Raw genomic sequence first — 24,748 nt, forward strand, 5'->3', positions numbered from 1 at the left:
CTTCCTCCCTGACACTGCATATGTGTGGACCACCCCTTCAGTATGGGGCCTTGTGCCTGTTGAAGACAAAACAACTGAGTTCTGTGTGGCCAGAATGACTTTCAAAAAAGTAAATCGAGAGTGAGAAGTTGATACCCACCCATTTAAATACTGGCTTCTGCTGGCATCATTGGATAAGGAACATTCGGCCTCTCCTTCTAGAGCTAAAAAAATATTATATGTTTAAAAGTATTACTAAGAATGAGGATACCCCTATGTTTCTGCCATTCCTCCATCAAAGGACATGTGTAAAATTTGATTAGAGACTGTAAAACTATGGGGATTAAATGGGAGATTGTATTTTCCACTTTTTTTAGAAGAGAAAAAGGAAAAATAGTAAGAGAATACCCCGAGATTCTAATTAAAAACACATGTTACAGTGAACAGAAGACATATTTTCTAATTACCAATAGAATTTTTTCTACAAAATTATCTTTCACGGTTTTGAAGCTGTTGCCTCACCCTGGCCTCTCCCATTTCCTCCAAGCAGTGTGAAATTGGTGTAATATTTATATCAAATGCGTTATAACATGTAACAAGCCATGTAGACATGAACTCATGATACCCGGCCTAACAAGTTAGTGTATCAAGTATTTATTTTCATTGGAAGGACGTTCTGGGTTTCATGCCTTTACTGAACTGTCTCACCTAAAAGCTAAGGCACTGTCTCACCACTAGATGCCACTGTTGCTCCGATAAAAGCAGCCCAGTCTGTCCAGTCCTACCATGAAAACCCAAAGCCTTAAACAGATTTGCCCCCCCCTCCATTGAAATACTGGTGTAGCGTTGAACTAAAAATATAAATGCAGGTACACACTTGCAATATTTCTGCTGCAAATATCCTCATACTCAATTCCTTTATAAACTATCTTGATAACGCACAACACCTCAAGGTCCATTTTCATCTTGAAAGTACGTAAGAGGCATTATGGTCACCTCTCACGGGTGCAAGTGCTGTTCTTGTGACAAAAATATGCACTGTCAGACCTAAGGAATTGGCACAGTTGCCACACACTGGAATCATTTCAGTATGCATAAGCAATGGAAGTAGCTTAGCATCATACATCACACCCCTGCAACCCCATAGCAGTAAGCGGTCTGAAAATTTAAGGCACTGTGATGATGGGGTTGTGTGGGTCTAAAGGAGTCCTGATTACTGGAGGTTGTACTGTGCATGACTTGCCAGGACTCAGCAACAACCTGTTTGCAGGGAGTAGGTGAGGAAGGAGTGAGAGACTGTTTTAAAGTGGAGGAGTCATGGAAAGCTCAGACACTCATGATACTGGTAATTCCTCATGCCATGGTAAAGGCATTCTGAAGGACAGCCTTCCTGCTTAGATTGTTGTCTGTTAGTGGTTCAGTGAAGACAGACCCAGGATCTACCAACCTGTTGCTCACAGAACGTCTCGGGTGGTATTTATGTGTCCGGACACACTGCCTGGGCTGGTTTTAGTGGTGACAGCTGGAATGAATATGTATGTGCCTGGTACCTTGGGCTTTGCTGCCTGGCATTGTAAAAGTTACAGCCTCTGTGGGTGCAAAGAGAAAATTAATGATGGACTGCTTTGAGAGGATACAGCCCTGGGGAAGCTAGAGGGTATGTTTCCTGAGCCTGACACTCACACATCTCAAAAACATGAAGAGCACACAGCCTGATCACTGCATGAGGCAGAAGCACAAGGAAAACCTGAAAATTACGTCAGTAAGTGACCTCTTTGTAGCTAAGGATATGAGAAGCAGGCATTTTTCTCTTCTAGGTGGGTAAAGCAATTTCTGTCTTTTTGGAAAAAAGCTTGAATTTTTTCCTCTTACTATTCCCTTACTTTTGCTAGTACCACACAATACCATCTTCCATACTCCTCCTTGTGCCTTGACATACAGGTCTGACAACTGATAAAGTCACATGAAGTGATAGACAATGCCATAGGTTTAGGTACAAAAACGGGTGGCTTTGCTGGCAAACTATTAGAGATACGCTACTGGATCTTCAGTAACTTGGATGTATTTCAGCAAAATGACAAATGGATGTGAGGAAAAATTTATGGCTTTTGCTGGAGATAAGCATCTTGCACAATTATAATAAGGGGTGCCTACAAATTCGAGGGATAAGAGGGAGATCTCAGACTTCAGAATTAAGGATGTTCCTGTAGGCACAGTGGGCTGGACGCTCCGTTCCTGTTGTCAGTCACCCTGGGCTGTGGACAGTGCAGTCATGCTGAGGTCGGGATGATGAGGATGCAATGCCCCACCATCTCGGAGCTCGTGGTAATAACAACATACTCAGGCTATGGAAACCCACGCCACAGGAAAAGACGCGGTCAGGAAGGGCTACGGCTCTTGGCTGGGAAGTTGTTAAAGTGTTCGCGGCCGGGGTGCAGAGGGTAGAGCAAGGGCGGAGGAGACGGTTACCCTCCCCTCGAAACTGCACCCCTGACCTGCCCTTCCATGAGCACCCCCCGGGTGCGAAGCCAGTGCAAGACGGTCCCACCCGGCGTCCCCCGGCCTCCCCCGGGCGATGTGGAGCTGCGGCCGCAAATGAGCCCTGGCCTCTTGGCGCGCAGCGGCGGGAGCGGGGCGCACCGGGGCGCGCCCGGGGACAAGCGGCGCAGCTGGGGGTACCCGCGCCCGCCCGCCGCCCTCCTGAACCCGCCGCGGCCGTGGCCGGGCGGCGGCGCGGGGGATCCGCGAGCGGCACCTAAAAAAATCGTTTCCTTCCGGATCGGCGGCGACGGCCGCCACTTCCCCGGCGCGGCTCGGTACCGGCGGCGGCGCCCTCCGGGGTGAGGCGCTCCGAAGCCGCGGAGGAAGCCGGCTGAGCGGCAAGCGCGGAGCGGAGGCCGCCGCCGCCGCCGCCGTGTGGAGGAGGCTGAGCGGTGGGAGGGGCGGGGAGGGACCAGCCGCCGCGGTGACAAGGTGCCAGCGGAGCGGAGGGGTTGCCGCTAGTGCTCCGCCGTCCTCCCGCCGGGAGAAGTTTGGCTCCGGAGCAGCGCAGCCGCTGGGGCCGCCGCGGCGGGGCCGGGAGCTGCGCCGGGAGTCGCCGCGCCCGGGGCCGCGGCGGGACGGGGGTCGCTTCCAGCGGGAGGCGGCGCGGGGACGCCGGCGGCGGCAGCGGCGCTTCGGGAGCCGCCCCGCCCGCGCCATGGCAGCGCGGTCCCGCAGACCCTGGCTGAGCGTGGTGCTGGGGCTGGTGCTGGGCTTCACGGCCGCCTCCTGGCTCATCGCCCCCAGGGTGGCCGAGCTGGGCGAGAAGAAGAGGCGCGGCGCCAGCCTCTGCTCCTACTACGGCCGCTCGGCGGGGCCGCGGGCGGCCGGGGGCGCGGCGGCGGCGGGCGGGCAGCAGGCGCCGCCAGAGGCGGCGGCGGTGCTGGGCGGCACGAGTTTCAGGAGCAGCCCCTGGGAACTGCCGGCGGCGGCGGCGGAGGGCACGGTCTCCAGCCCCGCCGTCGGCGGGGAAGGGGAGCCGGAGGAGGAGGAGGAGGGCGGCGAGAAGCGGAGCGGCCGGCCCGGCGGCAGCCACAACGGGAGCGAAGACTGGGGGGGCTGCGCCAAGACCCGCAACTTCCTCTACGTGGGGGTGATGACGGCCCAGAAGTACCTGGGCAGCAGGGCGGTGGCGGCGCAGCGGACGTGGGCGCCCTCGGTGCCGGGCCGCGTGGAGTTCTTCTCCAGCCAGGGCTCCGCCGCGCCTCCCGGGCTGCCCCCGCTGCCCGTCGTCGCCTTGCCCGGCGTGGACGACTCGTACCCGCCGCAGAAGAAGTCCTTCATGATGATCAAGTACATGCACGACCACTACCTGGACAAGTACGAGTGGTTCATGCGGGCGGACGACGACGTCTACATTAAAGGTGAGCGGGGCGTGCCCCGCCGGCGGGGGGCAGGGAGGGACGGGAGCGGCGGCCCGGCGGTGGTCCACGGGGGGTGGGGAGAGTCGGTTCTGCCCGGGGAGGGGGGCGTGGGGGGTACCTCGACCCACCCCCCGCCCCGGCGGCGTTTGCCTCCAGCCCCCGAGTGCGGGGCGTGTGGGGTGCCGTCCCGGCGCTGAGGCCCTGGTGTCCCGCCGGGCGGAGGTGTCCCCGCGGGCCGGGCCGGGCCGCGCTCGGGGAGCCCGCGGCGGCGGGGCGCGCTGGGGGCTGAGGCGCCGGTGTCGGCCGCGGCGGGCACGCTGGGCGGCTCCTGCGCGGGCGGGGCGGTCGCGGTGCTGCGGTTACCGGCGCTCGGGCGCGGCTCTGCCGTGAGCAGGCGGGGAGGGACCGGCCCGGCGGGCAGCGGGGCTGACCGCGGCAGCGGAGCGGCGGGGGGTGCCGGCCCGCGTCCCGCCGCGCTCGCCGGCGCAGCCGAAGGGTGCGTGGCCCCGCCTGGTCCTGCCGCGTCCCGCCGCCCGTGCGCGGGCGGGCGTCGTCGTCCTGGGGCGGCTGGGCAGCCCCGCCGCCGTTGCGGTTTTCGGTGCGCCTTGGAGCCGATGTTTTCAGCACTAGTAAGAGTTCTCGGCTGGCTGGCTGACGCTTCGGCTGCTCGCACGCAGCCTCTGAAGGCTCCTTGTAAAGCTGCTGTCCTCAGCAGCGTGTCTCTGAAAAGTACCGCCCGACTCCGAGCGAGTTCAGTAGTACCTTTGCAAAATGATGCTCTGCAACCCGCTTCCTTTTGCTCTGCGCCTGTTGCTGCTGCTACTCGTGCAGTGTCCTGCTCTTGGGCAAGGAGGGGCTGAAGCGGTAAGCGTGAGCCGAGGTTCTGAGCGTGAGCCGAGGTTCTGAGCGTGGCTGCTTACCCTGCTGAAAGGCTGCTGAAAGTTAGCTGGAGGTGACTACAGTATCCTGTTCGTCACTTGATTTTGAGTCGTTTAATGCGCTGTTTGCTTGTCAGCCGTCACTCATCTGTGAAATGCTTGCACCCATACATGTGTGTGTATCCGGTTGCAGAGGTAAAAGTTGTCAGTGTTTTCTTTGGGCTCATTTTGGAGTTGTGACAAAGGTTCCAAGTTAATCCTATCCAGAAACTTTCATTCTCAAGTAAATATGAAATTGTGATTTCTTAAAAGAAAATAGGCAAAGGGGTTGAAGGAGAAGTGTGTAGAAGTTGTAGCACTGGGAATACTTTTGAAGGAGCCTGAGTTTTACCTTGTTCCAACAATTACTCTGTAATCAAACATATTTGTCGTGGTTAATTAAGAATTGCTCTGGTCTTTTCAAAAATTAATCCTATTAAAATAATACCTGGCATTTCCCTTGCTTTCAGCTGTATGAAAATGCCACTTTTAATGTTAATTAATTAAAAAAAAATTGTGAAAGGTAAACTTGTCCAAGGATGCTTTCAGTTAAATATAGGGTGCTGCTTTGGAAGTTATTTCCTTTTACAGTCTGAGATGCCTGTGATATTTTTAAGAAAGCTTGATGTACAGGAAAAGAGATGGCTGCTAGGCTAGGCAGAGAAATAACAGTAATCTTTTCTCTTTTTCAGGTGAAAAATTGGAGGAATTTCTTCGCTCACTGAACAGCAGTAAACCTCTGTATTTGGGACAAACTGGTCTGGGTAATATTGAGGAACTCGGAAAACTCGGGTTGGAGCCTGGAGAGAATTTCTGCATGGGAGGGCCGGGAATGATCTTCAGCCGGGAGGTTCTCAGGCGGATGGTGCCACATATAGGTGAATGCCTTCGAGAAATGTACACTACTCATGAGGATGTGGAGGTGGGCAGGTGTGTCCGAAGGTTTGGAGGAACTCAGTGTGTTTGGTCCTATGAGGTAAGTGACAGTATAAATTACAACATGCTATTTGTTTATAGTTTTGCATCTTGCAACTAAGCAGCTGTATCTGCAATCTCTTTGCACTAAAATCATGTTTTAATGCATGCATCAGAATGTAAACTGCAGACTGTTAAGAAAAAGAGAGAGGAAAACGTTCACTGTATGTTGCTACAAGTGTATTTCTTTCTACTTGTGTCCTTCAGTTTTGGTCACTTCAGTAACAGTGACAGTTACTGCAGCCATGTGGTACGTATTGCTGTGCTGTTAGTTCCTAAAGCATTACCTTGAAGGTTTCTACATATAATCCTTGACAGGATGGTGCTGTGTTTGACGCGGGCTGTTCATGTTGGATCTTTTTAAGAACTTTGTTTTGGATAAGCATGCACCATGTCTGTTCTGCATCACATGTTCTTAAAATATGTTGTGGTATTTGGAGAAGAATTGCCAGTATTTTTGTAATTACTCAGATGTGGTTTAATGGGGTTCATTACTGGCAAAAGCAGAAATAGGGGCTGGTTGGTTTTTTCTTGTGCAGAAATGAAATCTTTTAGACTGCATGCGTCCATAATACATGCTAATACTGTTCTACAGTAAGAAAAACACTTTTAAAAGTGATAGATGCAGGCAGTATAACAAATCTTCCTATACTGAGATCGTTTGAGAGGCAAATGACTTCATTCCATATTAGCACTTTCTGAAGTAATAAAGATGTGTTACAGTACCCAGAAAGTTTTTTTGCAGTGCCACAACTAAAATTCAGGCCTGTTTCTCTGGACATACTGTGGTTAGTGGCAAGATTCTCTTGTTAGATAAAAATTGACTAAGCATGCAACTGCCAGAAAGGGTGAAGATTGGTAACTAATCTGATGAATATGGTTTTAGTTATTTTGATTGGTTCTTTAATATTAATGTATGTTTGCCCTTGTACAACTCCCTCATTAACCAGGAAGAAATATTTAAATTGGCCAGTGAAAGAGGTTATGTGCTATTAATGACAAAAGGACGGGAAAAATACTTAATTTTGTAGATTAGTGTTTTTCTGAGTGGCCTGGGTAAAGGTGGCCATTTTAACAATGGGTTTGGTAGGCTATAGTGTATGTAAACAGGTGAATGGAAGTAAATATTGAATAGTTGATACTAACTAGGTAGAAATCTTAGAGGTGGAAATCTTACACTTTGCTTCACAATAGGAAGGCACTTTTAAAGACTATTTCAATAAATGTGGTAAATGCCAATGTAAAATAATACATCTGTTGCACTGGTAGAGCAAGGAAGGCATTTATCAAGCAGATGGATATCAGTGTAGGACTAGTGGTTCTTAATCAGACTTCCAAACCACATGCTACGTTGGCAGCTTAGTCTTACACTCTGATTTGGGCTGTGTCTGTACAAGGTTGTTTTCAAATCCTTATGGGCATGTGATGCCTGCTGATCTGTATCACATAGCAGAATTATGATTCTGCCTTGACAGTCATATCTTGGAAGGGGTTTTGTTTTTGTTTTTCTGGTTTGTCCTCCAGGAAGAAATTGGGGAAGGGAAGAAAACTGATAATAGATAACATTATCATTATGGTTATCATTTATTCTGATGTTGAATGTGAGGAAATTTTGTCTCCAAGCACTGAGCATAACTGGGATAGAGTGAAAAAATATGTTTACTTTCTTTAGTTTTGGAGACTGGGTTATATGACTGCCCAGAATTTCAGATTTTCATGGTAGGATTGGGGCCTGAGAACATAAGCTTTTTGGAAAAACCTTGTGTTTTTATGGTATCTGGAATAGTGACACCAGTCTTGAAAGTCAGTTGCTCTTGAAGGCTTTAGGTCTCTATAATAGTGGAAAAAGCAAAAAATGCATAAGGTATTGCAATAGCAGATGCTAATTTCTGACCAGTGTTTCCATCTGTTAGGAGAATCTTTGTTGCCAGTACAGGAGATGCTTCAGAAGATGCAGATGATTAAGACAAAGCTGCTTAGGATGCTTATCCCAGCATTTAATTTGTGTGGATGGGAAGGAGTGAAATAGTGTGTCCAGAGAGAGAGAAATTGCATTTGTGCTTTGGCAGTTTGTGTTGTGTGGCTGGTTGTTTCAAGTAGTCTGATGCTGCACCTGAACAGATTGGCATGTTGTGGGTTGGTAAATCAGTGGTGACAAGGGCAACTTTTTTTTCATAGGGCACTGAAACTGTTGCTGTGTGGTGTTTCATTCCTCCCCTTAGATCAGCCACAATGTTTGTGTGCTAGAACGGGAATTACTCCCTGAGATACCTGTGCAAAATCTAAGATTGGGCCCAGGATTTTCTGCACAGCTAGTTGTACCTTTGTTGTGAAGTCATCTTGTGTGTAAGTATTAAACTGAGTCCTGCTGAGCTGCAAGATTTTTATGAACTTTGCTGCTTTGGTGAAGATGCATAATTTGTATTTAGTATGTGTTGCTGAAAACTAATATAAACAGGAAACAACTCCGTTAAAATCCAGAGAAGCAGATAAGCTCTGGAAGAGCTGAATCACTGTTGCACCATTTTTTACTAGATTTCTTTGCTAAGGACTGGCTGGGAAAGTCTCTTTTTGTTGAGGATGAAAGAAATCAAAGAGTTCAAGAGAAAACCTGAAATGCTTGATTTTTGCTGGGTGGCTCAGCTGGTGTAGGTAAGACTGGCTGCCTGTCAGGATTTATTTTGCTGCTGTTTAGAGTTAGCTAGTAAGCTGTGCTAGCTTGCTGGCAAGGACAGGGTTACAACTTTGACCTTTTCTTTTTTTTTTTCTTTTTTTTTTTCCTGGCAATACTTTTTTGGGGGAAGTAGAACGAATAAGAAAAGATGGAGATGTATAAGCCTGCAATAAGCCACTCTTATATCTGGTGCTTTCAAGAGTTTAATTCTTGTTTTGCCAGATTTGAAGCCAGAGCTAAAGGCTGGGTCTCCCACGTACCAGATGACTTATGGCTGAGGTGATGAGTCTCTCTGTCTCTGCTGATGGAGCTCCTCCACTTTAAATAAAGAATTAGTCATCAGACTGCTGAAAGAGTGAATTTAATAACAGGGTTTTTAAGGCACTTGTGCAGAGTGGAGGAGACTGAAACCTGCCCTCAGGCTGCAGTTTGACAGTTGCTCTAAGCTGACTTAAATATGGGCTTTCACTGAAGGATGGCTGATCCTTGGGGTTGCTGTCTTGTTCTGCAGGACTTGTGCAGCCCTCTGGTGAACTGGAGCAGGGGTGGGGTCCACTTGAAACCTGAACCTGACGAAAAGTATTTTCTTCAGGTGAATCAGTACTTGCAGCAGAGTTTGCTGAGCATGAGCATCAGAGGAAAGAAGATGTGGTTATGTTCAGCCAGGAATGAAAGGGCAGGAGAGTGTCAAACTGCCCTTCTGGGCAGCAGCTTACACTCACATTGGCTGGAAGTAACAGTTAAACTGCAACCTAAATCTTATACATTTCCTTGTTACTTGAGGAAGTATGAAGTGGTTTTTGGGTAGGTCATTTTCTTTCTATAGAAGATCCATTCTTGTTCTGATATATTTTTCACCTATATCTTAAATTATCCTTTAGTTTTGATGATGTTGTAATGACATTGTAATGATTAGGGTGTAATAAACCTGACAAATGTGTCTAAAATACCTCTGTAAAAAGCCTCTTTGTTTTCTTAGGTGTTAGCAACTTCTGCTTCCCAAAATCAGTAACAGTAGAGATTAAAAAGGGCCTTTTGCTTTTGTGCTTTCAGAATCCATATTTCAAGGTAGCACTCTCTCTTCCACTGATTATGAAGGCTTGAAAAGTTTTTCTTTAAATGAATGAAGAAATGAGCTTGATTTTATTGACTTACACTTATTTTATTATTTGGAAACAAAAATATAGTTAAACTGAGATGCTGTGTTGTTCCTCACTTTGCTGTTTAGAAGGGACTTGACTATAGAGGACCATTTGGGAAAAAAAGCTGATTACTTCTTTATCCCTGCCCCCCCCCTTTTTTTTTTTTAAAAAAAAAGCTGTTTCTGCTTGCAGAAGACCATTTTGTAATTTGTAACCTAAGTTTATAAGACATCAAATAGCGTAGTTCTACAAAAGGACAAAATAAAATGCAATGCATGAATTAAGCAGCTGTAACAATTTAAGCAGAAATCAAACATTATCAGGGTATAAATACTGACTGTCAGAGGAGTTTTTTTCTTCAGAAAATGAAAAATGACAAATGCAGCATAAAAAGATTTAAAGACCATTTGTCAGTGTATTTGGGACATTTATTCCTATGTTAAGTTTGTACAGCTTTTCTTTTTGTAGCCTTTTTTTCCTTTCTTTGTGGAAAATAACATAGAATTGTACAGTTTCTCAAGGTAGAAGGAACCCATAAGGATCATCAAGTGCAGTGCCCACTATGTTAGTTGTAAACTTTAAAAACTATATTTGTACAAAAAACTACATTCATACAAAACACCCCATATACTTTTGATCTTTTGGTAACGTGTACATTGATATTGAAAGAAAACATTGTACTTTGTATGTACAAGCAGTCCACATTAATGTTTGTATACATGGTCTTTTTCCTTTTACAAAGGTCTATGAAAACCATAAGATACAGTCTTATTACTAGAAGAGTTTTATAATAATGCAGCTCTCTAATAACCTATTTGTTGTTGATTGCCAGCAGTTACATTAAATACTACAGAAAATACAACGGGAAAATACTTATTTGGATCAAACTGCATGCTCAAAAAGTTTTCCTTTGCAGTGCACTGGTATTGTGACAGTCTCCAGAGGTTCTGGAACCTCTGCAAGTCATCTTCTAGCTTCCTCTAAAAATACTTTATCTTTTCCTTTTTTAATGTCAATTTTCCTTCCTTATGTATTTTAATTTTTCATTCAAGGCTTTGTGTCTCTCTTTGGTGAAGATGTTGGTGGATCATAACTCAGCTTTGAGTTGAACCCTACACCAAACAGGAGCATTAGAGGTGTATTTGCCTTTGACGACGGCAAGATGGAATTGTGCTCATTTGGGTACTGGAATGATCAGGCTTGAAGCAGCGGTACACACTCCCACTTAAACTGTTGGTTTTGGGAAGCTTCATTAGGTAGTTCATTATGCAGCCATCATTTTAAAAAAGCATAGAGTCTTTACAGTCACCCAAGAATAGAAATGCATGGAAGAGTGGGTAATTAAGACGGTAGCAGGGGTCTCTGATGGTACGTGGAGATGAACAGGATGATCCAGAGGCCTTAGAACTATTTGCATAAATGGCCAATTACTGTTACAGGATTGTGTATATGCTGTCTTAACAATTTGTTATTAATAGCTGATTACAGCAATGTTAAAGGTGTTTATCAAACTTTTGTTTTTACTTTAGTAAATACAAGGTTTTTACTTTAATGTGATTCTCACCTCATTAGAAAATTGAGTTATATTTTGATACCATTGTAGTATAGTGTTTCTGTGCATACATGATACTGTAGAAAATGCAAGTCATGAAATGCATATCCTATTGCAATAACCACTGTGCTGAAACTGGGTCATTACTCCTGCCCTATGTGGCTCTGTCTGGTCACCGTCTGAGCTGCCTGCCCGTGTTGTGCTGTGCAGACTCCCTGCTCTTTCTCTGGCCTTGTAAGTAACCTCTTGTCGTCCATTTGCTCTTTTACCTGGGGAATCTGGGGAAACTGCCCAGGAGTGCTGCCTCCATTGGGTTCACATGCCTTGGGACTCCCTGTCTTCTTGCCCCTTTTTGACCCAGCTTGGCTGGGAGTTCAGGAAATTCATGGTGAGAAAACAGATTTGTCCCTGGTAGTTGCATGTTATTGAGGGTCTTCAGCATTTTCTCATGTGGCTCAGCAGGACTTCAAGAGTTGGAGATACCTTTTTGGGGGGTCTTTACTCTGAAGGATTCAGATGGTATTCCCACAACTACTGTGGAGGTGGTGTGCTAGCACACATGAGCACATGGCTATGGTCCAGTGTATCATGGTGTCTTTGCTGTGGAGCCAAAAGCTAAGGGGGCTGTTTCTCAGCCTGGTTGAGGGTTACCTTCTCTTAGGTTTCTGGGTTGTTTGCAGGTTGGGTGTCCTGTCTTTCCAGCTGTGCCCCAAGAGGAAATATTGCTTGTGACTTTTTGCAGTTTGACAGCTGTGTAATTCTGACTCCTGGTGCTGAGTTACCAAGGTGCTGGAGGACTCTAGGGATGTATTTTCATGTCCATGATGTGAAGAAAGCATGGATAAACTTCCCTCTTAATGTGTTTTCTTCTGAGGTGCCAGCACCTATTTATGTGCAGGACTATATGGGCTCGCTAACAGTTTCTAGTCTGTTTTGAAAGTTTGTACTTTCTTAAAGCAAATATTTCAAAGGTTTTCATCTTTAAGAATAAGCTCTTGTTTGAATTACCAAAGCATTCCACAGACAAGCCAAAGAAAAACATCAGGAAAAGTTCCTTAAATGATTAAAAATGTGTCTTTAGTTCTGCATATGTATATCCTGGAGCCTCTCTCAACCTCGATGGAAATTTAAACCTAAACATGTTCAACTTTTTTTCTCATGTTTGCTTTCCTTTTACTGGAGATACTTTTTCAAGACTTTTGTGCAATTGGTACATTGGAGGTGGTATTTCCTTAGAAGGTTAGTGTAGGAGGCTCACTGTTCAAGTGTGGTTGAAAATAGTGTTAGACATGAGATGACGCAACTGTGGCACAACTGTTGTAATACTCATCTCATTTAAACCCATCACATCATCACTCTTGACAGTGCCTATCACATTATGCAAGGAAACAGCTTGATTTTTAATCAATTGATGAAGAATTTCCCACTTTATTGATGGATGAATTGAATTAATTTTAATTCTTCTTCAATTGATGAAGATCTTGAGTGCTTTAGGGTCAACAGCGGATTCAGTGCTTTAAGTGAATCCATGAAACAAAGCACCATGAAATCCTGATGTTTTTCTGGTTTATCCTGAAATAGTTTTCTGTATGTTACGTTAAAATCAAGTAAACCAAACCACATGGGAAGTATTAGTTTCTATAGATACTGCCAGAATTATCTTTATTTTCAACAATTTGTCTTTCCTAGATGTTCTGAAATAAATTTCCCTTTCACACTTACAGATTTGATTGTGGTTATTGGTGATACTTTGACAGAGAATTTTGTTAAACTATCCTGCTTGAGGCTTTTTGAAGTGTTTATTGCAGACTACTAGGTAAATCAAACAGCAGAGAGTTGCTCAAAGTGTGTATAGTCTTCTCAAAGACACTGATGGTCCACAGGTGTTTCCTCCTGCTCCCTCGCAACCCCCAGTTGGTTCTGCTACTTTTCCTGGACTGTTCTTTGTATCTCTTCTTATCCTGATTTCGGAAATCTCCCAGAGATAACTTTCCTGACTTTCACTTTCCAACTTTATGACTTTTGATGAGATTGAAAGACATGCTTCTGCTGCAATAGAAAATGCTCACAAAGAGAGAAGCTCGAAGTTGTAAACAAGGAGAGTTACAGAAATTATTTCAAATAAGCACTCATTGAATGTACTATTTACCACGGTATTTTATTATCAAAAATAGAATATGTTTCTTTTATCAAATAATAAGCTTTGAAGCTACTCTTTCAGTTCTGTGTGTTTCTTGGGAGTTTTCTGCAAGTAGACAAATAGGTATAAAGTGCAGCTGGGTCATTTTAGGTCTTCCGACTTTATTTACTCTGTGGTTCTCATTACCAAACTGGTTTCCACTTACTTTCAGTTCTTATGTAAGAAGGTATGTATTAAGTCATTGTCAGTGTATGCTGCTGTAATATATTCTCCAAAATATGCTTTTATCTAGATATTTGATTTCATTATATGGCATGAAATATTCAAAGAATACAAAAATTATTTAAAGTGTAGCTAGAACTGCTACACTTTGAGGAGTTTATTCCATCTGACCAGTGCTGGCTAATGATTTGAGCTCAAGAGGAGTGCACAGGCTGGTTAATCTTTAGTTACATATTTGGAACTGGTCAGCAAGTAAATGTGCAGGTCCACCCTGGCTACAAAATTTTTGGCTTCCTAGGTATCACAGTAAGAAAAGATTTTTGGCCTGCTATTAAATTTTTTTTTTAAAAGCATATATATACTCCAGGAAACAAACAACATCTTAAACTGGAGGTATAATTTTAGAAAATTCTGGAGGAGGATAAGCAGCCTGGTAACAGATACAGGCTTCTTGAGTGCTGTTTTATGTACGATTGAGAAGGTTACCTTTTAATTTATTTTTTATTTAGGCTTTTGAGACACATTTTCCACAGTCATGTTCCACATTGGTTGAAATTTTACCTTTAATAACCTAAACTTTCTGAATATTTAAAAATGTGGGGGGGGAAACCTAAAATAAGTCTCTTCTGAAATGCGATGGTTTAACCAGACAGAATACTGAAGATTATATAACCTGAGGTACTAACTGGACAATTTTTTTTTTATTATTTTTTTAAATTATTAGTTTGTGATAAAATATTTGATTCAGAAACTTGAAGCATTCCTTTTAATAATAGGATTGTAATCTTGTGCCTTGTTTTTTTGTGCACTTGATACTTTGAAGGATTTTATATTTTCAAGATTTTAAAGTGCATTTGAGTCCCTAAACTTTTTTGCTTTTTGTTTCTACAACCTTTCAGGGGCAAATTAACATCTGAAGGCCAACAATTTGATCACCAAGGATGGTGCTCATTTTGACTCTGCATTTGATGGTGTCAGGGAAGTGTTTGTTCATGGGGCCCTTTTTGAGTGTGGCCTGTGTGAACTCGTGGAGTGGAAGCAGATACACTAAAGAAATGCAGCAATTCTTTGGTGGTATGCTTGGCCGCACTGCAGTGAATGTGGTCTTAACTACTCCATGAGGCATACACTGTAAATCTGTGCACATGTAAATGTGCGTTTGTACGTACATATGCATATATTTAAACCTTGTGCCTAGTTGATAACCAGGCTCCCAGGGGCACAAGAAGGTCCTTTGCAGCTTTTAAGCTGCACTTCTGGGTATTTATCGCTGCCTCTCTACTGTAAAGTTTAAGAATTTAGCTTTCAGCTTGTTTTTGATTTCTCTTCATGGTTACATCTGTTCCTTCTGTTCTGTATATACATGTATTTTGGCTTACAGCTTCAATTTAACATGGCTTTTCAGCTTTCCATTCTCCTTGAAACCTTTCTCTTTCCAGCTACAGACTGTAGCACACCTATTAGCATATTAACTTTTTATCGCCAAAGGGGACTGTCTTATTGACCACCTCTTATCCTGCCAGAATTGCACAGCTTTCTATTGTTGATCATGATAAAACATGGTGACTCTTTCTGTCACTTCTATAAATTTTGGGCAAAATTTTCTGAAGTGCATGGGTCTCACTTCCAGAGGTCAGGGAGTTGAACTAGAAGAGATGTAGCTGATGGCAAAGCTTTTAGGAAAATGCTTAACTTGGCAGGCAAAACAGCTTCATTATATGCTATTGATGTTTGTAATTGTTTTAAAATAATTTCTTAGGTATAAATCTGTCCTGTTAGAATGAATACTAGCAGGTGCTAGTATTTGGGATTCTTCTTCTCTAAATTTTTGTAACTGAAGATATTTTTCTTCATGTGGTAGGGGGAAATGATTACACCTAACTGAGGGTAGTTGACTGTAAAAGTAAACATTGTCAAACAGTATAAAGTATAATTTCTTAATATTTGGCTGTGACAATTTTTGGAAATGTACTATTAGTATATTCAAGAAGGTCATTAAGTGTATATATATTTCTTTTGTGGCATTTGATGCTTGAGGTTTGCTTAAAGGTTATACCTTTGCAAAAATTGATTATTGTTTATACCTTTGAGAAAGAATTCTGTACTGAAGCTATGCATTGATTATACCTCCATTCTGGCCATGGTAAGTTGGTGCTCACTTCCCTCTATCAAATCTATTAGACTTAGTTTTTAATGTACTAAATCCAAGAATAAACCTACCTTCCATCTCTTTTCTTAAATTCCTATCCGTGCTGTGCTGCTGACGTGCATGGTTATAGGTGACAACTGTCATGGGAGAGAGATGTACGAGTCCTAGGGTCTCTATGGGGCAGAGAGTCTTGAATGAGTAAGAACAGCTGGTCTTGTTTCTTCAATATGTTTATCAGCTGTGCTAGCCCATCCTGAGCTTCCTAACTCATCACTGGAAAAATGTTTTGAACAGCAGTGGCTTTATTATTTTAGCTACATATAATGCTAGAAACAGCAGAGGGAAATGCTGGAAGGAGGTAGGCTGGAGTAACAGACTGACATGCCTTGATTGAGTTTGGCATGTTAGAAAACAGCTACTGCGAATCAGCTGCTTGTGACTGGGATTTGCATCCCCACACATAAGACTATGAGATTTTTCCTTATAATAGGATGTGGTGCTGGTGTTCTCTGCGTGCAGGCGTTATGTGGTTGTGTATACATGTGTGTGCTTATGTATTTTTAAGAATAATGCTGTGTATTGCCATTTGCCTTTTTGCTGCACTTTGAGCGCTGCATAATCATAAAGGTCATTAAGTTTATGTCATGTAGCTTGTTGTCAGCTGTTTCTGGAGACTGATGATTTTTATAGAAATTGTTGTGCCTAGACCTATCAGGAATTGTAGGAACCTCACCCCCATGTGAGAATCCAGTGTTATAATGTTGCTTTGTTTCTATTAAACATGCCAGTTATCCTCTGTAGTATTCACCTACTGACTGTATTTTGCTAGTGCATTAAGGGATGTGAAAGTACTTACGCTCCCACATTGATCTGAATAGGATTTACATTAGCGATGTATTCTGTTGATAAGACGCTGAATAAAGTTCATTAGTTCAGAAGCGGGAAAATCTAAATGAGACCCGTAGAACAGCCATGTTAAAATATGTTCCTGATTAAATAAAAGCTTTCAAATTTTTCATGTTTCTGAATATTGGTGATACCTATACTGGTATCTGAAAAGACACTTCAGTAGCAGCATTCCAGCAGGTAGTTCCAGAACTGCAGGAGCTTCCCACTCATCTCAGTTTAAAAGAACTTTGCTGTTGCTAATTGAAATGTTGAATTTAGTACTAAACTCACAATTTTGTTGTTTAATAGTTAATTTCCATTGCTAAACATTATTTGGACACCTACTGTTTTCCTTGGAAATGGCCTTTGAAAAGATTTATTTAGAGCTGCTGCCATATACCTGTGGACTGATGGTTTTACCGGTTTTAATAATCCATGTTATCTTCAATGTAGGTACAGTTTGTGTTCTTTCAAATCTGAGAGAAAATAAAATGCAGTGCCCTGGGTTGGGAGAGAAAAGGATTTTTGCTTTTCTTGTTTTTTATTTAGTTGTTTCTGTCTAGCTATAATTATATTAATCAGCTTGGTCAAAATAAGTCTTTTTCTGCAGACTAGGTACTAGTCTGCTAGTTAGATCATAACATCTGTTATGATCATGTAGGTAGGTTAAAAAAATAGTCGCTGGATTAAGTATTTCGGTTATATGGGAAGAGAAGCTTTAATGACTAGCACAGTGTTAGTATCATACAGTCTTACTCTGTTACTTTTTAAACAGTTTCAAAAAAGTTTTTATGTGTTTTATAGTATAATTATTATTTTTTTATTCATTGGGAATAAATACATAGTAATGAGAGATGTCCAGTAGAGTTTTTGGCATATGTTCATCAATACAGATAATAAAACAGCAACACTATTGTATTCGTTCACACACTCTAAGAAGGTATTTAAGATACCTTCCACACTTCCCATCATTCCTTTTTGTAAACATATTGAGCTCCATCTAAAATAACATGTTTTCCATTTTACCTGCACTGTGTCACTGGAATACTGTTATAAAAATGCAATTGCCATAATGAGTAGCTTTTTAACCTATGCTTTTATCTTGTTTGACGCAAATATGCAGCCATGTGTTCTTCTGTGAGTTATTATTTACTTCAGAAAGTTCTTGTTTCATCCATTGTACTTACCCACCCGTAGTGATAAATGCTACAGAGCTTTTATTTGTTGAGGTACAAGAATTTGTGCTTTCTGTTCCTCTTGTTCTCTTAATCACCCTTCATTTGCCTCAGTCTCTCTTTTTTTTTTTTTTCATTTTAAATGCGTGATCGGGATTGAGTATGGTACTATGTATGGGAGCTCATCTGTAACTTCTATAGTGGTGCTCAATGTTCAGCTTCACTGCTGCATCTCAGGATTACATTTACCATTTTTAAGGCTTCCTCATACTGTAAATTCATCACCATTTTGCGGTTGGTTAGTACTAGTAGGTTAATGTCATCTTCGTCCATTTTCACCTATTGAGCTTCTGACTGGCAGAATATTTCACTTGTGTTAAAATTTACTAGTACAGTAGTTGCATGTTTAATCCTGTTGCTATTGGATAACTGTGCTGTCCTGATCAGGATGTTGCAGTATCAGATAAAAATTGCCTTGTCTTGTGTAAAGGGAACATTCCTGATTAGCACAGTGACCTCCACAGCAAGGGCAGATGCTGTGGTAGCAAGAGAGGGACCGTGCTATGTCCCACATGGAAATTGCTAGCCATTGTTCCAAGTCTACTTGTACCTCCTAGCAGGCAAATGATTAGTGAATAAGAAAGATTTTATCTCACAAAGAGCTTAATCACACATGATGTTAATTTTTGAGGGCTTTCATTCCAGCTAAAGGAAGCAATTCAGTGATTCTTAGAGGAAAGTTGCCTTTTGGTCTTTCAACTTTATGCTCCATGATTTGCCATTTTCTTTTTTGATGTTAGTTGTGAAATTACTGCAAATAAACATGTAAATTATCAGAAACACCCAAAGGAGCTCAAAGGACTATCTTTGAACACTGGACATTCTTTGTCAAGTCAGTTACTTGAATCCAAAGCTGAATATCCGTGGAAGACAAACACAGTAATTTCCAGTTTTGCTCTACAGCCATTGTGGCCAGGACAATTACTGAATGAATAATGGAGTATGCTGGTAAAATTGATGCTTTTGGTTGAAGTATGTTGACTGTGTAGTGCAGATATTTTCACGCTATGAATTCATACGTAATTTGGAAAAAAAACATCCTGTGTGTACTGTTTATGAATGCTTTAATTCATGAGGAATTGAAGTGGAAGATTCCAATTAATTGTTCAAGGAATTGAAGCTTGAAGAAGTGTGTATGTATATATGTACCTACACATGTACGTATGTATGTGTTTTTGTATGTGTGTGTATATATATATATATATATCTGTAAGAAATGCCAGAAGAGCATGCCAGTACTTTTTAATGTTACAGCTTGAGGCAATTTCTTTGAAATACCTACAATAAAATGCAGACTTGTAAAAGATTTTTTTGGATACATTGGAAAATATGTTCCCATGAAAACAAGGCTTACATAAATGCAAGGGTTATTTCCAGCTTTAATGCTTCTTTAGAGCTTTTCAACCTCAGTAATAAGCAGTAAATATATGTGTGTTAAATCTTATGTGCACCTATATTCCTTAGGCAGTTCAGATCATGCCTGTGTCTTGAGGTTGGCATCACTCCTGCAACAAATACGAAACAAACAGCTCAGTCTTTGCAGCATACAAGCAGTTTGCTCCTGTCAGCTCTGGGAGCTTTCTTGGAAGAGATGTCAACTTTTGCTGAACTCATCTTTTCCCAGGTAAATAAATTAATACAAGTTGTAGACCTAAAACTGCCTCTGAGGTCTCCTTGCAGTCATCTGTGTTATATGCTGCTACATCCTGCACTATCTAAAAAATCTGTTTTCAGTGCTCTTTTGGCATTCAAATGGTAAGAAGAGCCATAAACTCTTGACGAAGCTCTGTTTGGCCATAGCACGTGCAGGTGTTAAAGCTACTGTCCATGACAGGTGGTGTGAGCTGGGGTGGAATCAGATATATTAATAACTTCTGGAGGTTACTGAGGAGGAAATAATTTTTTCATAGTAATTTTTGAATTTTTATTTCAGAAGTCCTGGAAAAGTAGGTCTTTTTTCCTTTGCCTGCTTAAATTAAGAAATACGTGCGTAGACACTTCTCAGTTACATTCTCTTCACCAAAACTTCAGTCCAAAAAGTTTTTTTTTTAACGAATATGCATATTTTCCTAAGAATACAGCTTCTATAGTCTGGTGTTTCTGGAGAAAGTCTTACAATTTTTTTTAGAGGATTTTTAGTTTTGCTGTTGTAGGAAGGTGACAGTTGGGATGCAATTCTCTGAGACTGGGTAGGGAATAGGTTACTGCTGTGTTGACCTGCAGTGCAGTCCATCCTGGAATGGAGGAGTCAGTCACCAGATTTGTGTTTCTCACGCAGTGATATGCACTGAAGGTGGTGCTTTTCCTTCTTCTGTGTTAGCTGACTGCTATTGCCTGAAGTGTTGCTTTGACACGAGACATATTTTAAGCTAAATTCAGTTTTTTGGGGTCTTCCTGTACACCTCTGTCTTAAGTATTTTTATATTACTAGTTTATCTTCAGTACAATTGTTCTGTTGCACAAAGTCATACAAACTGCTGCTGAACTGCTGAGGCTACATTGTTTATACACACCCTTTCTGTTCAGTCATTATCAAAAGTTCTTCAGCAATTAAATATTCATGATACATAACATTCTTTGTCACAAATTTCCAAAAACTAAAGAGTTTTATCATCAAGGGTTTGCCTTAACAGAGGGAAGAAATAGCTTTCAGAAAGCATTTTGAATGTTTGATAATTTCATATGCATTAATATCATAATGTTTTCTAGATTATGAATTTGCCCGGCAATAAAAATGCTTTGAATATGGTAATGTGTGGGTTTTTAGAGTTTCTCCTTAAATATCTGTAGCCGTGTTCTGTGTTGTAAATCTTTCAGATGTAATCAGTTAAATGTGGTTAGTTCTCAATATTATTTGGATGGGAGACTTATGGAAGGTCTTGGATGTTTGAAATAAATTATCTTGGCAATACCTGGTTCTTACTTCCCTGAATCCATGCTCAGTGAATGCCTCCAGACTGTAGTGAAGGATGGAGCAGCTCTTGGGATATAGTGCTTGTTGGAATGCTGTCCCTATGAAAGATACCAAGTTGTGGTTCTGGCAGCTAATGACCAAAGAGATCCCATGTAAATCTACTCAACAGCCTTTATCTAACTTTTGTTGTTTTATGGTCAGCCTATGTAAATCTCCTCCCAAAATGTTACATTATTGCCACATATTCACCCAGCAGGTGACTTGGTGCTAGCAAAGCCCTGCAGTGGTGAAGAGCTGGGAGGGGTGGGAGCATCACAGGTACTGCTTGTACATCTGCATGATCGGTGCTGAAGACAGAAGTCAAGAGGGTGGAAGACAAGATTGTGACATGTAGTTAGTTGGCAGAATGAGGATACCTGAGTAGATGCTCACTTGATAAGTTTTCTGTGAGCTCTGGAGAGACAAAAAGGAGAACTCCATACAACAGTCTCAGTATCTTGTCCCATGTAGGGACGGAGAAAGATGCGCCAAAGTGAGAGCTTGAAAGAGGAAAGCAGAGAGTAGGTGGGGTTCACCTGTCTCAAAGGGGGAAAAGGATCCTAGGTCAGGAGTTGGCAGGTCTTAGTGAGAGAGCTTTAAATTAGATTCAAAGGGGGAACGGAATAAAACCAAGCTTGTTAAAGATAAGCCTGGGGGTGGCATGCCAGGGTTGGAGGCAAGATCAATAGCACAGCTGAAGTGCATCTATGCCAATGCCTGAAGCATGGGAAACAAACAGAAGCTGGAAGACTATGGCATAATTGCCATCATGGAAATATGGTGGGTTAACTCACATGACTGGAGTGCTGCAATGGATGGCTACAACCTCTTCAGAAGGGATAGACAGGGAAGGAGAGGTGGCGGGGTAGCTCTGTATGTCAGGGAGTGTTTTGACTGCCTAGAGCTGAATGATGGTGGCAATATGGTTGAGCATTTATGATTAAGAATCAGGGGGGGAGCCAACAAGGTGGATATCCTGGTGGGAATCTTCGATAGACTATCCAACCAGGATGAAGAGGCAGATAAAACATTCTACAAAAAACTGGGAGAAGTCTCAAGATCACTTGATCTTGTGAGGTACTTCAACGTACTGGATGTCTGCTGGAAATACAACACAGTCAGGAGACAGTCTAGGAGGTTCCTGGAGTGTGTGGAAGACAACTTCTAACACAGCTGGTCAGTGAGCCAGCCAGGGGGGATGCTCCACTGGATCTGCTGTTTACAAACAGGAGAGGACTGGTGGCTGACATGGTAGTTGAAGGATGTCTTGGGCATAGTGATCATGAGATGATAAAGAGTTTTTGATTCGTGGAGAAGTAAGGAGGGGGTCAGCAGAACCACTACCTTGGACTTCTAGAGGACCAGCTTTGGCCTGTTTAAGAGCCTGGTTGATAGAACGCCTTGGGAGATAGTTCTGAAGGGCCAAGGGATCCAGGAAGGCTGGACGTTCTTCAAGAAGGAAGTCTTAAAGGCACAGGAGCAGGTCAGCCCCGTGTGCTGAAAGATGAGCCAGCAGGGAAGAACACTGGCCGGACTGAACAGAGAGCTTTGGCTGGAGCTCAGGGAAAGAAAAGAAAACATCAAACAACAACAACAAAAAGAGGCGTTTACCACCTTTGGAAGATGGAGCAGGCAACTCTGGGGGACTGTAAGGATGTTGTACGGGTATGCAGGGCAAAGATTAGAGAAACGAAAGCCCAGCTAGAACTCAGGCTGTCCACTGCCACAAAAGAGAAGAAGAACAACAAAAAAAATGTTTATAAATGCATTGGAAACTAAAAGACGACCAAGGATAATCTCCATCCTTTACTGGATGTGGCAGGGAGCATTGCCACAAAAGATGAGGAGAAGGCTGAGGTACTTAATGCCTTTATTGCCTCAGTCTTTAATAATGAGACCAGTTGCCCTCTGGGTACTCAGCCCCCTGAGCTGGAAGACAGGAACAAGAAGGAGCAGAATGAAGTTCCCACAGTCCAGGAAGAAAGAGTTAGTGGCCTGCTGCTCCACTTAGACATGCACAAGTCTATGGGGCTGGATGGGATCCTCCTGAGGGTACTGAGGGTGCTGGCAGAGGAGCTGGCCAAGCCACTCTCCATCATTTATCAACAGTCCTGGCTAGCTGGAGAGGTCCCAGAAGACTGGAGGTTAGCCAGCGTGATGCCCATCTACAAGAAGGGCAGGAAGGAGGATCTGGGGAACTACAGGCCTGTCAGTCTGACCCCAGTGCCAGGGTAGGTTATGGAGCAGATCATGCTGAGCACAATCATGCAGCACATGCAGAACAGCTGGGGGATCAGGCCCAGCCAGCATGGGTTTATGAAAGGCAGGTCCTGCTTGGCTAACCTGATCTCTTTCCATGACGATGTGACCCACTTAGTGGATGAGGGAAGGCTGTGGATATTATTTACCTAGACCTTAGTAAAACCTTTGACACCATCTCCCACAGCATTCTCCTGGGGAAACTGGCTGCTCACGGCTTGGACGGATGTACTCTGTGCTGTGCTTTTAAGCTGGCTGGCCAAGCCCAAAGGATGGTAGTAAACGGGGTTACACCCAGCTGGCAGCCGGTCACAAGTGGTGTTCCCCAGGGCTCAGTACTGGGGCCAGTCCTGTTTAATATTTTTATCAACTATCTGAACAAGGGGATCAAGTGTACCATCAGTAAGTTTGCAGATGACACCAAGTTGAGTGGGAGTGTTGATCTGCTTGAGGGCAGGAGGCTCTGCAGAGGGATCTGGACAGGCTCAACCAATGGGCCGAGGCCAACACTATGAGGTTCAACAAGGCTCAGTGCTGGGTCCTGCCCTTGGGTCACAGCAACCCCACACACAGCACTACAGGCTTGGGGGAGAGTGGCTGGAAAGCTGCCTGGTGGGAAGGGACCTGGGGGTGCTGGTCAACATCCAGCTGAACATGAGCCAGCAGTGTGCCCAGGTGGCCAACAAGCCCAACAGCATCCTGGCTTGTACCAGAAACAGTGCAGCCATCAGGATTAATGAAGTGATGGTCCCCCTGTGCTTGGCACTGGTGAGGCTGCACCTCAAATCCTGTGCTCAGATTTGAGCCCCTCACTGTAAGAGGGACGTAGAGGTGCTGGAGCGTGTCCAGAGAAGGGCAATGGAGCTGGTGAAGGGTCTAGAGAACAAGTCTTCTGAGAAGTGACTGCGGGAGCTGGGGTTGTTCAGTCTGGAGAGGAGGAGTCTCGGGGGGACCTTACAGCTCTCTGCAGCTGCCTGACAGGAGGCTGTGGGCAGGTGGGGGTCGGTTTCTTCTCCCAGATAACAGGTGACAGGACAAGAGGAAATGGCCTCAAGTTGTACCAGGGGAGGTTTAGATTGGATATTAAAAAAAAATTCTTCCCTGAAAGGGTGGTCAAGGATTGGAACAGGCTGCCCAAGAGAGGTGGTGGTATCACCATCCCTGGATGTATTTAAAAAACGCGTAGGTGTGGGCTTACTGATAAATTTGGCAGTCCTGGATTAATGGTTGGACTTGATGATATTAAAGGTCTTTTCCAACCTGAATGATTTTATGATTCTATGAGCAAGGAAAAAATAACGTTCATCTAGGAAGGGGTAAGAACAAATATGCTTATTCTGGGTGACATGTATAGCTTTGGGTCAGGGCTTTGAAGCTGAGAACTTTTAACCAAATACTGTTAGAGTTGGAAACAGAGATACTTTCTGTGACTGTGAATGACTTGTTTCCAACAAAGGCAATCCATTTGGGGCCCTTCTTAGTAGGTGAATGAAGGATAAATTGGAAGAACTACTGATTATTAATAATGTCAAAAAGCAGTCAGTTTAAAGCATAATGACGATGGTGATGGGATGTTCTGAGCGAAATTAAAGTTTTGCATTAAGATGTGATTATGTTTTGCAGAAGCAGCTTATGTGCTGTCTCTTACTCTTCAAAAGAGCCAGTTTATTAAGGGTTCATACCTAGCATAAATGAAACCTCATTCAAGGTTTTAGTTGCTTGTAATTTTAATAACTCAAAAAAAAAACCCCCACAAAA

The 24,748-nt window shown here is 43.3% G+C and overlaps 1 protein-coding gene across 1 annotated transcript in view; it reads left to right on the forward strand.

Annotated features, from left to right (window-relative positions):
- The first annotated feature begins 2,989 nt into the window (after nt 1-2,989).
- The window catches only part of CHSY3 (chondroitin sulfate synthase 3), a 165,754-nt gene continuing 143,995 nt past the window's right edge, over nt 2,990-24,748 (forward strand). Inside the window, exons 1-2 of the mRNA XM_056325766.1 lie at nt 2,990-3,884; nt 5,494-5,777. Of these exons, the coding sequence (XP_056181741.1) occupies nt 3,179-3,884; nt 5,494-5,777 (990 nt within the window). The 5' untranslated portion in view covers nt 2,990-3,178. The remainder of the gene's footprint in view (nt 3,885-5,493; nt 5,778-24,748) is intronic.

Source organism: Falco biarmicus, chromosome Z (assembly GCF_023638135.1).
Source record: "Falco biarmicus isolate bFalBia1 chromosome Z, bFalBia1.pri, whole genome shotgun sequence".
In the NCBI taxonomy this organism is placed as follows: domain Eukaryota; kingdom Metazoa; phylum Chordata; class Aves; order Falconiformes; family Falconidae; genus Falco; species Falco biarmicus.